Source organism: Rhinoraja longicauda, chromosome 23, assembly GCF_053455715.1.
Source record: "Rhinoraja longicauda isolate Sanriku21f chromosome 23, sRhiLon1.1, whole genome shotgun sequence".
Classification (NCBI taxonomy): Eukaryota; Metazoa; Chordata; class Chondrichthyes; order Rajiformes; family Arhynchobatidae; genus Rhinoraja; species Rhinoraja longicauda.
The window spans coordinates 34,596,905-34,610,916 of record NC_135975.1 but is presented as its reverse complement, the minus strand read 5'-3'; the positions used below and the strand labels follow the sequence as shown (position 1 = coordinate 34,610,916).

General features: G+C 45.2%; 1 protein-coding gene across 6 annotated transcripts in view; it reads left to right on the top strand.

The window, feature by feature from the left end:
• Nucleotides 1–14,012, top strand: part of nr2c1 (nuclear receptor subfamily 2, group C, member 1) — a 145,586-nt gene that overhangs the window by 117,626 nt on the left and 13,948 nt on the right. For all 6 annotated transcript variants that reach the window (XM_078420046.1, XM_078420044.1, XM_078420045.1 and 3 more), the window contains one exon: nt 10,983–11,120. In XM_078420046.1, coding sequence (XP_078276172.1) covers nt 10,983–11,120 — 138 coding nt within the window. The remainder of the gene's footprint in view (nt 1–10,982; nt 11,121–14,012) is intronic.

Below are 14,012 nucleotides of genomic sequence, written 5' to 3'. Positions count from 1 at the left end.
CCCCGTGACCTGCGTGGGTTTTCTCCGAGATCTTCGGTTTCCTCCCACACTCCAAAGACGTACAGGTATGTAGGTTAATTGGCTGGGTAAATGTAAAAATTGTCCCTAGTGGGTGTAGGATAGTGTTAATGTACGGGGATCGCTGGGCGGCACGGACTTGGAGGGCCGAAAAGGCCTGTTTCCGGCTGTATATATATGATATATGATATGATATGAATTAACCTACATACCTGTACGTCTTTGGAGTGTGGGAGGAAACCGAAGATCTCGGAGAAAACCCACGCAGGTCACGGGGAGAACGTACAAACTCCGTACAGACGGCGCCCGTAGTCAGGATCGAACCCGGGTCTCCGGTGCTGCATTCGCTGTAAGGCAGCAACTCTACCGCTGCGCCACCGTGCCGCATCCGGCACATAATTAAACCTGTGCACGCTAATTGCGTGTAGTTCCGGAAAATAATCAATACATTTCCACAGAATGCACATAAGAAGTACGGCTGCGTGGATTTTGAGGCAGTTTAATTAGCATGGTCAGGGAATTATTAATGAAATAGTAGAAGTAATGGACACACATGGACATATATTTCAAATGGCACTGTGTGGCCAGTGGAGTTCACCAAGGATCTGCTCTGGGATGCACATTGTGGGCAGCACAGAGACACAGCTGCTAGACCAGCTGCCTCACAGCACCAGGGACTGGGGTCCCATCCTGACCTCGGCTCTTCCCTGTGTAGAGTTGCCACGTTCTCCACGTTCTCCCTGTTCTCAACGTTCTCCACGTTCTCCCTGGGTTTCCTGCCACATCCCGAAGACATGCTGGTTTGTCGGTTAATTGGCCTCTGTAAATTGCCCCTCGTCATAGAGTGATACAGTGTGGAAGCAGGCCCTTCAGCCCAACTTGCCCACGCCGGCCAACATGTCCCAGCTACACTAGTCCTAATTCCCGGAATGGCGGGACTGTCGTATGTTGAAAGGCTGGAGCGATTGGGCTTGTATACACTGGAATTTAGAAGGATGAGGGGGGATCTTATTGAAACATATAAGATAATTAGGGGATTGGACACATTAGAGGCAGATAACATGTTCCCAATGTTGGGGGAGTCCAGAACAAGGGGCCACAGTTTGAGAATAAGGGGTAGGCCATTTAGAACGGAGATGAGGAAGAACTTTTTCAGTCAGAGGGTGGTGAAGGTGTGGAATTCTCTGCCTCAGAAGGCAGTGGAGGCCAGTTCGTTGGATGCTTTCAAGAGAGAGCTGGATAGAGCTCTTAAGGATAGCGGAGTGAGGGGGTATGGGGAGAAGGCAGGAACGGGGTACTGATTGATAGTGATCAGCCATGATCGCATTGAATGGCGGTGCTGGCTCGAAGGGCTGAATGGCCTACTCCTGCACCTATTGTCTATTGTCTATTGTCTATTGCCTGCACTTGGTCTATATCCCTCCAAACCTGTCCTATCCATGTACCTGTCTAACTGTTTCTTAAACGTTGAGATTATCCCAGCCTCAACTACCTCCTCTGGCAGCTTGTTCCATACACCCACCAGCCTTTGTGTGAAAAGGTTACCCCTCAGATTCCTATTAAATCTTTTCCCCTTCACCTTGAACCTATGTCCTCTGGTCCTCGATTCCCCTACTCTGGGCAAGACATTTTGTGCATCTACCCGATCTATTCCTCTCATGATTTTATACACTTCCATAAGATCACCTCTCATCCTCCTGCGCTCCAGGGAATAGTGTCCCAGCCTACTCAACCTCTCCCTAAAGCTCAGACCCTCTAGTCCTGGCAACATCCTCGTAAATGTTCTCTGAACCCTTTCAAACTTGACAATATCTTTCCTATAACATGGTGCCCAGAACTGAACACAATACTCTCAATGTGGTCCCACCAACTGCAACATGACCTCCCAACTTCTATACTCAGTACTCTGACTGATATTACAGTATAGCAAAGGGGATTACAGAGGCATGAGGCAGGAGTTGGCCAAAATTGACTGGAAGGAGGCCCTAGCAGGGAAGACTGTGGAACAGCAATGGCAGGTATTCCTGGGAATAATGCAGAAGTTGCAGGATCAATTTATCCCAAAGAGGAGGAAAGATTCTAAGGGGAGTAAGAGGCTCACGTGGCTGACAAGGGAAGTCAAGGACAATATAAAAATAAAAGGGAAGAAGTATAACATAGCAAAGAAGAGTGGGAAGCCAGAGGATTGGGACTCTTTTAAAGAGCAACAGAAGATAACTAAAAAGGCAATACGGGGAGAAAAGATGAGGTACGAGGGTAAGCTAGCCAATAATATAAAGGAGGATAGTAAAAGCTTTTTTAAGTATGTGAAGAGGAAAAAAATAGTCAAGGCAAATGTGGGTCCCTTGAAGACAGAAGCAGGGGAATTTATTATGGGGAACAAGGAAATGGCAGAAGAGTTGAACCGGTACTTTGGATCTGTCTTTGCTGAGGATGATACAAACAATCTCCCAGATGTTCTAGTGGCCAGAGATCCTAGGGTGACAGAGGAACTGGAGGAAATCCACATTAGGCAGGAAAAAGTTTTGGGTAGACTGATGGGACTCAAGGCTGATAAATCCCCAGGGCCTGATGGTCTGCATCCCAGGGTGCTTAAGGAGGTGGCTCTAAAAATTGTGGACGCATTAGTAATTATTTTCCAATGTTCTATAGATTCCGGGTCAGTTCCTGTGGATTGGAGGGTAGCTAATGTTATCCCACTTTTCAAGAAAGGAGGGAGAGAGAAAACGGGAAATTATAGACCAGTTAGTCTGACATCAGTGGTGGGGAAGATGCTGGAGTCAATTATAAAAGACGAAATTGCGGAGCATTTGGATCGCAGTAACAGGATCGTTCCGAGTCAGCATGGATTTACGAAGGGGAAATCGTGCTTGACTAATCTACTGGAATTTTTTGAGGATGTAACTAGGAAAATTGATAGGGGAGAGCCGGTGGATGTGGTGTACCTCGACTTTCAGAAAGCCTTCGACAAGGTCCCACATAGGAGATAGGTGGGCAAAATTAGAGCACATGGTATTGGAGGTAGGGTACTGACATGGATAGAAAGTTGGTTGACAGACAGAAAGCAAAGAGTGGGGATAAATGGGTCCCTTTCAGAATGGCAGGCAGTGACTAGTGGGGTACCACAAGGCTCGGTGTTGGGACCGCAGCTATTTACAATATACATCAATGACTTGGATGATGGGATTAAAAGTACCATTAGCAAATTTGCCGATGATACAAAGCTAGGTGGCAGTGAACTGTGAGGAAGATGCTATGAGGTTGCAGGGTGACTTGGACAGGTTGTGTGAGTGGGCGGATGCATGGCAGATGCAGTTTAATGTGGATAAGTGTGAGGTTATCCACTTTGGTGGTAAGAATAGGAAGGCAGATTATTATTTGAATGGTGTCAAGTTAGGAAAAGGGGACGTACAACGTGATCTGGGTGTCTTAGTGCATCAGTCACTGAAAGGAAGCATGCAGCTACAGCAGGCAGTGAAGAAAGCCAATGGAATGTTGGCCTTCATAACAAGAGGAGTTGAGTATAGGAGAGGTCCTAGTGAGACAGCACCTGGAGTACTGTGTGCAGTTTTGGTCTCCAAATTTGAGGAAGGATATTCTTGCTATTGAGGGCGTGCAGCGTAGGTTTACTAGGTTAATTCCCGGAATGGCGGAACTGTCATATGTTGAAAGACTGGAGCGACTAGGTTTGTATACACTGGAATTTAGAAGGATGAGAGGGGATCTTATCGAAACGTATAAGATTATTAAGGGGTTGGACATGTTAGAGGCAGGAAACATGTTCCCAATGTTGGGGGAGTCCAGAACCAGGGGCCACAGTTTAAGAATAAGGGGTAGGCCATTTAGAACAAAGATGAGGAAAAACTTTTTTAGTCAGAGAGTTGTGAATCTGTGGAATTCTCTGCCTCAGAGGGCAGTGGAGGCCAATTCTCTGAATACATTCAAGAGAGAGCTAGATAGAGCTCTTAAGGATAGCGGAGTCAGGGGGTATGGGGAGAAAGCAGGAACGGGGTACTTATTGAGAATGATCAGCCATGATCACATTGAATGGCGGTGCTGGCTCGAAGGGCCGAATGGCCTACTCCTGCACCTATTGTCTATTGTCTATTGATGAAGGCCAATGTGCCAAAAGCCTTTTTGACCACCTTATTTACCTGCGACTCAACCTTCAAGGAAACATACAGCTGCACTCATAGATTCCTCTGCTCTACAACACTACCCAGAGGCCTACCATTCACTGCATAGGTCCTGCCCCTGTTTGACGTCCCAAAATGCAACACATCACACTTCTCTGTATTAAATTCCATCAACCATTCCTCAGCCCAACTGTAGTTATAAGTTACTTAAATGAAGGCTTAGAGAGCCACACTTACAATTTTATTGATGATGCCAAATTGGATGGTATGGATCAGTTAAATAAGGCCGCAGGATTGTGTCATTGCCACAGAATAATGGTGAAACTCTGGCAGATTGCATTCAGTTTGAAAATTTGGTGTCATCCACTGGGGCAAGAAAAAAATCATTGATATTCTGAGCAGTGAGAAGGTGTGAATCATGAAACAGGTATACATAACTCATGAAAAATAATTTGAAACGGCAAATGCCTTTCATCTTGGAGTGAGAGAAATGTTAATGGGCTGAGGCTCTGCTACATTCATATTTAATGGTGGAGACAGGATTTATTTCTGAGCATTGTGCATGCTTGAGTGATAACAGAGTTGAAATGGTTTCGTTAAAAGAGCAGATTAGGATTGTGTTTCCCTCCAGCAGTTTAAGGGCTGATCACATAGAAGTATTTGGGATTTTTTTTTTTAACAGATTCAAGAAAGGCGGCATTTACAAGAAAATGCAGATGCTGAAATTTTGAGCAAAACACAAAGTGCTGGAGGAACTCCGCGGGTCAGGCAGCAAAATTTAGGCTTTCCACTCTAGGTCATCCGAGATGTCGTCGTCATGTGTCATGTCGTCCCGTCCCTCCCCCCCATCTCCGTTGTGGATGGAGCATTCACCCCATGTCCCCGGTGAAATGTTAGAGTATTGTGCTCAGTTTTGGGCCGCCTATTGTAGGAAAGATGTTGTCAAGCTGGAAAGGGCGCAGAGAAGATTTACGAGGATGTTGTCAGGACTTGAGGGCCTGAGCTATGGCGAGAGGTTGAGCAGGCTGGGACTCCATTCCTTGGAGCGCAGGAGGATGAGGGGTGATCTTATGGAGGTGTATAAAATCATGAGAGGAATAGATCGGGTAGACGCACAGAGTCTCTTGCCCAGAGCAGGGGACTCGAGAACCATAGGTTTAAAGCTGAAGGGGAAAAGATTTAATAGGAATCTGAGAGGTAAGTTTTTCACACAGAGAGTGGTGGGTACATGGAACAAGGTGCCAGAGGAGGTAGTTGAGGAAGGTGCTATCTCAATGTTTAAGAAGTAATTGGACAGGTACATGGATAGGACAGGTTAAGAGAGATAATAATATGGGCCAAACGCAGGCAGGTGGGACTAGTGTAGATGGGACATGTTGGCCAGTGGGCGAGTTGGGCCGAAGGGCCGCTTTCCACGCTATATCACTCTGACTCTATCATCCTTCGACATTTCCGCCACCAGTCACATCTTCATGTCCCGAGCCCTTTCCACTTTCCGTGGAGACTATTCTTTACACAACTCCTTTGTCTATTTTTCCCTTCCCATCCACCCACTGCCTCTCCAGGTATTCTCCCAGCCACTGCAGGAGGTGTATCATCTGTCCCGATACCTCATTTCACTGTCGGAGCACCAGGGGAGATTTCAAAAGGCAGCCATTGGATTGGTTGAGTGAGGAGGCTATAAATGGACTAATTAAGCAGCCAATAAAAGGAAGGCAAGGTGTAGTGGAGTGGCCTGTTGAAAGCAGCACATTGGCAGGGGTGCGGGATCCAATGCCGGACTGAGGCAGGTGTTAAGGCTGGAAGTCATTATGGAAGGTGATGAGAGAAAGTTCAATGGGCTATAGGCAGGAGCACAGCAGGGAGCAAGGAAGGTCTGTTGGATTGAGTAGCATTTATTTTGAATTGGGGTATTTATAGGATGTGCAACATGGACAATGTAGCCATAGCTCCGCTGCCCGTCTACTCACCCACTCCCCGATCCGTGACCATATCACCCCCGTCCTTTACAAGCTCCACTGGCTCCCCATCCCCCAGAGAATCCAGTACAAAATCCTCCTCATGACCTACAAAGCCCTCCATAACCTGGCCCCATCCTACCTGACTGACCTCCTCCACAGGCACACTCCCACCTGCACCCTCCGCACTGCTGCTGCCAATCTCCTGTCCACCCCCATCCGGACCAAACTCAGATCCTGGGGGGACAGGGCTTTGTCCATCGCTACTCCCACCCTATGGAACTCACTACCCCAAACCGTCAGAGACTCCTCCTCACTCACCACATTCAAAACATCACTGAAGTCTCACCTGTTCAGCACTGCCTTCAACCACTGACCGTCACCTCACCTTCTGTCTCCTTTTTCTATTCGTTTACTTATTTATCTATTTATGTGGCATCCCTGTAATCCCTGGTAATCCCTGTAAAGCGTCTTTGAGTGTTTGAAAAGCGCTATATAAATGTAATGCATTATTATTATTATTATTATTGCAGAATTCTAGCTAAGCGAGGGACTGGACTGGTGGCTTAATATTCCTGGGTCTAGATGCTATAGGTGAGATAGAGGTGGGAGTAGAAGAGGCAGGGGTGCTGTATTGATTAAGGAGAATGTCACGCCAGTAGTCTGAGATTACATTATGGATGGTTTGTCCAGTGAGGCTATATGGGTGAAGCTGAGGAATAAAATTCCTTGTTGGTAATGGATTTATAGGTCCCCAAACAGTCAATGGGAATTAGAAGAACAGATCTGCCAGGAAGCTGCAGGCAGCTGCAAGACTAATAGGGTTGTCACAATAGGGGATTGTAACTTTCCCAATATAGACTGGGACTGCCATAACGTCAAGGGCTTAGACTGGGTGGAATTTGTCAAATGTGTTCTGGATGTAGAGGACCTTGGGGTGAAGAGTAGGGGAATCAATAACCAGAGGAAATGTTTACGGTGAGAGGGAAAAGATTTAATAAGAACCCGAGGGGCAATTTTTTTTTAACAGTGTGTATATGGAGCCAGAGGAAGTAGTTGAGGCTAGTACTGTTTAACATTTAAAGACATGTGGACAGGTGTATGGATGGGAAAGGTTTCAAGGGATAATTGCTAAATGTAGGTAAGTGGGATTAGAATGAATGACTAGAATAGATGGTAGACACAAAATGCTGGAGTAACTCAGCGGGTCAGGCAGCATCTCAGGAGAGAAGGAATAGGTGACGTTTCGGGTCGAGAACCTTCTGAAGAAGGACTTCAATTCCTTCCATCCAGGACATTGCACACAAACGCTGCTTGGCCAAGGCCAAAAACATATTAAAGACCCCACCCATCTCCATCATGGACTGTTCACCCTGCTGCCCTCTGGTCAAAGGTACTGCAGCACACGGAGCAGAACAGCAATAGCTTCTTCCCCCGAGCCATCAGACTCTTGAATTCACAATAATCCGCCGCCATTATTTTATGTGCGAGTTATTTATTTATGTTTTTCATCAATTTTTTATTATTCGGTGTTACATTGTGAGCCAGATGCAACGGAATTTCGTTCAAATATGCACTCGTCTGGTGTATAGTTTTGAATGAAAATAAAGTTAGATTCATTCATTCATTCATTCCTTCTCTCCTGAGATGCTGCCTGACCCGCTGAGTTACTCCAGCATTTTGTGTCTACCTACAATTTGAACCAGCATCTGCAGTTATTTTTCTACACTGGAATAGATGGCAAGTTGGGCCAAAGGGCCTGTTTCGTGCAGTATGACTCTGTCTTCCATCTCTCACTTCCATCCAGGGACCGCAAGCAGCCCTTTGAGATGAGACAGTATTTCACACTCACCTCCTCCAAGCATTCAGAGCTCCCGATGTGGCCTCCTTCATCGGAGAGATCAAGTATTGGCTAGCCAACCATTTCACCAAACATTTGTGTTCTGTCCAACAAGGCCTGCTGGATCTCCCGGTTGCTAACCATTTTTACTCTCTTTTATCATATCATATATATACAGCCGGAAACAGGCCTTTTCGGCCCTCCAAGTCCGTGCCGCCCAGCGATCCCCATACATTAACACTATCCTACACCCACTAGGGACAATTTTTTTAAAACATTTACCCAGCCAATTAACCTACATACCTGTACGTCTTTGGAGTGTGGGAGGAAACCGAAGATCTCGGAGAAAACCCACGCAGGTCACGGGGAGAACGTACAAACTCCTTACAGTGCAGCACCCGTAGTCAGGATCGAACCTGAGTCTCCGGCGCTGCATTCGCTGTAAAGCAGCAACTCTACCGCTGCGCTACCGTGCCGTCTATCCTAAACTGACCTTTCTGTTCTTGGCCTTCTCCATTGCCAGAGTAATGCCACATACAAGCTGGAAGAATAGTGCTTCATATTCCACTTGGGTAACTTACAGTCCAATTTCAAGTAATCTCCCCCCCCCCCCCCCCATCCTCTCTCTTTCCCCTGTCCCACCCCACTCCAATGCCCACCCATCTCTCCCACCACCCTAATCATACTTCTCCTTTCTCCCCCTCCTGGAACCTTCTGTCCCATCCCCGTCCCATATTTTCTTTTCCTTTCTCCATCCCCTTCCACTCCTATCCTTGCCTTCATCTTTACATTTCTCTCCTCTTCATCCCTTACCTGATGCCCTTTTGCCTCCTTGTCATTGTCTCCACGCATCTACTAATTGTGACCCCATTCCTTGCTTGCTCCCAGCAATCACTTGCCAAGTTTGAGCCCCAGTCCCACCTTTCATTTCCAGCTTTCTCCCCTGCACCATGTCTGAAGAAGAGGCCCGGCCCAAAGTGTCGTCTGCCCATTCCCTCCACAGACCTGCTGAGTTCCTCCAGCACTTTGCCTGTGGCCCACCGAGTCTGCACCGACCCAACAATCAGCCCATACACTAGTTTTGTTCTACTTTCTAGGACAATTTACAGAAGCCAATTCACCTACAAACCTGCACGTCTTTGGAATGTGGGAGGAAACTGGATCATCCAGAGAAAACCCACATGGTCACAGGGAGAATGTGCAAACTCCGTACAGACAGCACCCGTAGCCAGGATTGAACCCGGGTCTGGAGCTGTGAGGCAGCAACTCTACCGCTGCGGAGGAGGTTCCATGAACCAGCTGTGATTGTGCTGGTCCTGTTTGATTAAAGATTTCGTTCCTGGCTCAGACTCCAAATATGTGAAATTCCGTCTGATGGGACTTTGAACTCGCAGCTGAATCACTTTGAAAAATGATCCTGCCCTGAAAAGTCACCTGTCTATTCCCTCCCCAGGTGCTGCCTGAAGGTGCAGTTGAGAGCTCAGTTTTAGACCTTGTGTGGCAGTCTAAACTGGACTAGACTGACCACCTATGGGAGTACACCAGGAACTTTTGTGTTTTGCTCCAGATTCCAGCATCTGCAGGCTTTTGTGTTTCATTTGAACTCCCAGCTTAATGAGCAGCTGGTCCAGTTCTGGAGCTATTAGGTTGTTGTATCTGCTAACAATGAAGGACCAAGGGTACAAAATGTCTTGAGTTACTGTGAAAGTAGAGCTCTCCCCCAGTTAGCAAGTATTTACTTCAACCAAGCTTTGCTGCTGCAGAGGATTGTAGTCATGCACGATTGTAATCACGTGTTGGCCTTCCGCTGACTGATTAGCACGCAACAAAAGCTTTTCACTGTACCTCGGTACATGTGACAATAAACTAAACTATTAAATTTGTCACTTCAGAGAAGTTTTGTTGCTATAAGGAAAAGCAGGGAATGCAATTGTGTCTCAAACATAGATCCTTAACATTGTAAGGCTTTTTGACAGAGTTAACAGGAAGGAGTCTGTTAAATATATACACTATTTTAAATGACAAGAGGGGGTGGGGGGGCAGACTCCATCTGTGTTCTTCTATCTGGCTACAGTTTCCACTCGATGATCTGTCTGCTTCAGCTCATCAAACTGGCATGGTGTGCTCTAGATTTACTGCATCCTTTCTGGGAGGGGATTGACTAGCTCCCAACTTCTTTTCTCACTGTCCACGGCAGCTGGTATTCCCCACAGAAATAAAAGGATTCCTGTACCTATTGCAACATAAATGTTTGCACAATAAATGGTTCTTTAGGAACCAAAGCCCTTTGTTAAACTGTGGGAGAGCTGTGCAGCAAATTAATTTTCACTTGCATGAATGAATAAATATAATTGTCCATTTATTATTTCAATGACTGGAAGGCGTTCAGCACTCTGGTGCAATGGGGAAGGATTAGTGTCCAGTACCATATAAATCTCTGGCATGGTTTACTGGGCTGGGAGCTCCCACCAGAAGTTGTGAGGATGCAAAAGAACACTTGAGGAAATGCAAGAGTATTTCACAAAATAAGTTTAGTCTCTGTGGAGCAGAAGAATCAGAAGGGGTGGTGGAAATGGATAAATTAGGCTAACGACAAAATGTGCAGTGGTTAAGTATAGTTGTATTGTCAAGAGTGTTTTATTGCCGCATGTCCCAACACAACAATTAAATTCTTACTTGCAGCAGCACAACAGAATATGTAAACATAGTACACTGCAAACAATATTATAACACACAAAAGAAACAAACAAACAAACAAACAAACAATATTAGTGCAAAAGCACAAAACCAGTGCCCCCAAGCCTATCTAGTTCAGAGCTTATTTGGATGTTGTAGTGTTTAATAGCTTGATGGCTCTAGGGAAGAAACTGTTCCTGAATTTGGATGTTAGTTTTCAGGCTCCTGTACCACCTTCCCGATGGCAGGGGTGAAATGAGAGTGGTCAGGGTGGTGTAACAAAGTTACTTGTTTCTGTTGAATCAGTTTATTTGGAGGTTGAGTCGTGATGATTTTTGGTTTTTTAATACACAGACAAATTGTCAGCAGACCGAGTGAAAGTGGTGATGGAACACATCTGGAAGCTGCAGGAGTTCTGTAACAGCATGGTCAAACTAACTCTGGATGGCTACGAGTATGCCTACCTGAAAGCAATTGTACTCTTTAGTCCAGGTAAGGAACGCTGAAATGTATACAGACGGATCGTTCACCTTGTTGTGGTGAAGAGGCTTGCGTGCCCCCATGATTCTGAGAGCGATGCCGTCGGAAGCACGAGCTTCTGGTAGGGCCACCCAAACAAGTTGTATACGGTGGCACAGCGGTAGAGTTGCTGCCTTACAGCACCAGAGACTCGGGTTCCATCCTGACCTCGGCTGCTGTCTGTATGGAGTTTGTGTGCCTCCCCGTGATCTGCGTGGGTTTTCTCCGGGTGCTCCAGTTTCCTCCCACACTCCAAAGATGTGCAAATTTGTAGGTTAATTAGCTTTGGTAAAAGTGTAAATTGTCTCTGGTGTGTGGGATAGTGAGTGCTAGTGTACGGGGGATCGTTGGTCAGCGGGGACTTGATGAGCTGAAGGGTTTGTTTCCATGCTGTATCTCTAACTAAACTAAACAACATGACCTAACAATGAGTGTGACTTTCTCAAACCTGTTTGAACTTTACAACACTTCACATGGCTTATTTTAAACAGTGTGGGAAAAATATTTGTTCAGTCCTATCCCCTTAATATCTGACTATACTCCTTCAAATTCCCTGTATTTAAATATTTGTCCACTTCCCTGTAAAAGCACCAATAGGAAATCAATCCACTTCATAACAAATTTTTGCTAAACTCTCTATTTTTAAGAGTGGTAGAAAAAGAAAAAAAACAATGTTGAAAAAGGCTGTACTTTTATACTAGTACAAAAGTCAACATTAAATATATTTGCATTCAATAGTAAAGTAACCTGATAATTTTCTCCCATTTAAGCTTTAAAAATGCTTCTGTTTCCAAACTAATTGTTAAACTTCCCTTAGTCTGGCAAAGTAACTCGACTAATTTTAAAGGAAAATAAATAGTTTATTGATCCACATATGTTTTCAGAGGTCTGTAAATGTAGATTTTCTAAGTAGGTGGCCCAGGCAGAGATCTTCACCTATACTGAGGGCAAATCATAATAACGGAGGATAAGGTGTACATTTTGCATCAGTGCATTTAAACGTCAGATAAACAGGCAGGCTATCAAACAGTACCAGAGATCCAGGTTCAATCCTGACTATGGGTACGTCTGTATGGAGTTTGTCCATTCTCCCTGTGATCCCTGTGGGCTTTCTCCGGGTGCTCCAGTTTCCTCCCACATTCCAAAGACGTACAGGTTTGTAGGTTAATTGGCTTTGATAAAATTGTAAATTGTCCCTAGTGTGTAAGATAGTGCCAGTGTATGGGATGATCGCTGGTCGGTGCAGATTAATGGGCCGAAGGGCCTGGTTCCACATTGTATCTCTAAAATCTAAAATAAAATCTAAATCTATGAAATTTTGAAAATTATTTTGTGGAAACAACCAGTCCCTTAGGGCCCTGGCAGCGTTTACCTGAAGTGAATTGATATCTGAAGAAGGGTCTCGACCCGAATTCAGTCTGAAGAAGGGTCTCGACCCGAAACGTCACCCATTCCGGTGGCGCTATGCTCTGATAAAGCCACGCGTCAACTAGCTCCGAAGAAAATCCGATCTTAAAGGGGAAAGAACGGGACGGGTCCACTGAAATTTGCCGATAACTTTCAACGAAGGGTGAGTGAAGTCATTAGACCGTGACTCCTACCGTTTATATGTCGATAAGTCGCACTCCCCCGTTAAAAACTGCTGCAAAACGAGCTGGCAAGGCCAGGCTGCCGGAAGAGGAATCAGGTCAGATGGAAGCATCAGCCTCAGCCTCAGCCTCAGCCTCTATTCCAGTGCCGACCCAAGAAGAAATTCCCAAACAGTCCCGAAAGCCACAGCCTAAAAAAATTGGATTGGAGGAATTTCGAACCATAGTTGGTGAGGAGCTTTCAAGTATGAAGGATGATTTTCAGGAAATGAAAGATGAATTAATATCGTTGAAAGGATTGAAGGGAGAAATATCAACTATCATCAGTGAGAAGTTATCATCAGTGAAGAAAGAAATATGTGACAGTATGAACGAACATATGGTGGAAGTAAACTCTAAACTACAAAAGCTGGATTCCGACTTTACCAGTAAGTTGGAGCATATTACTACTACGGTACATCAACATGACGAGGCTATACGCGAGTTGGAAGTTCTAGCTGAGACAAGCGCTGAAACGACAAAAAGGGTATTAACGGAGACTCAACGCCTATCTGATCTACTAGCGAAAGTAACCGAGAAATGCATTGACTTAGAGGGTCGCTCTAAACGTCAGAACCTAAGGATTGTTGGAGTTAAAGAAGGCCAAGAGAAAGATAAAAACCTCTGTGATTTCACTGCTGAACTCCTACGGGATGTTTTGAAACTGGACACAAAACCTTTGCTGGATCGAGCCCACAGAGCACTGAGAGCTCGGCCAGCTGCTGGCGCTCCCCCAAGACATCTGATATTAAAGATACACTACTCTCACGTCTTAGAAGATATTCTGTCGAGAATCGCTATCAACAGAAACTTATCATTCCAAGGCGACAATATCCGTATTTTTAGAGGTGGTTAAGAAAAGAGCACTTTTTAATGAGACAAGATCAATTCTGAGGAAGATCCCATCGCTCAGATTCGGAATGTTGTACCCGGCCAAACTGCGAGTCACCTACAAGCAAACAGAAACTTTTTATACTGATCATAATAAAGCATTCGAATTCGCCCGAGAGATTGAAAACTCGCTGAAGGGATGAATACCATTCCACGGCTGTAATCACTGGCAGAGAACTGATTGGGCTATAAGGCGTTATAATTTAAAGTTCCAAGACCAGTGAATAAGCTATATGACTATTAATCTTTATTAACTACTATTAATAAAAAATATTATTAATCACTACCAATAAGAAGTTCAAGTAACACTTGACTCATGTAAATTTTACTTTTAACATTTAACTAA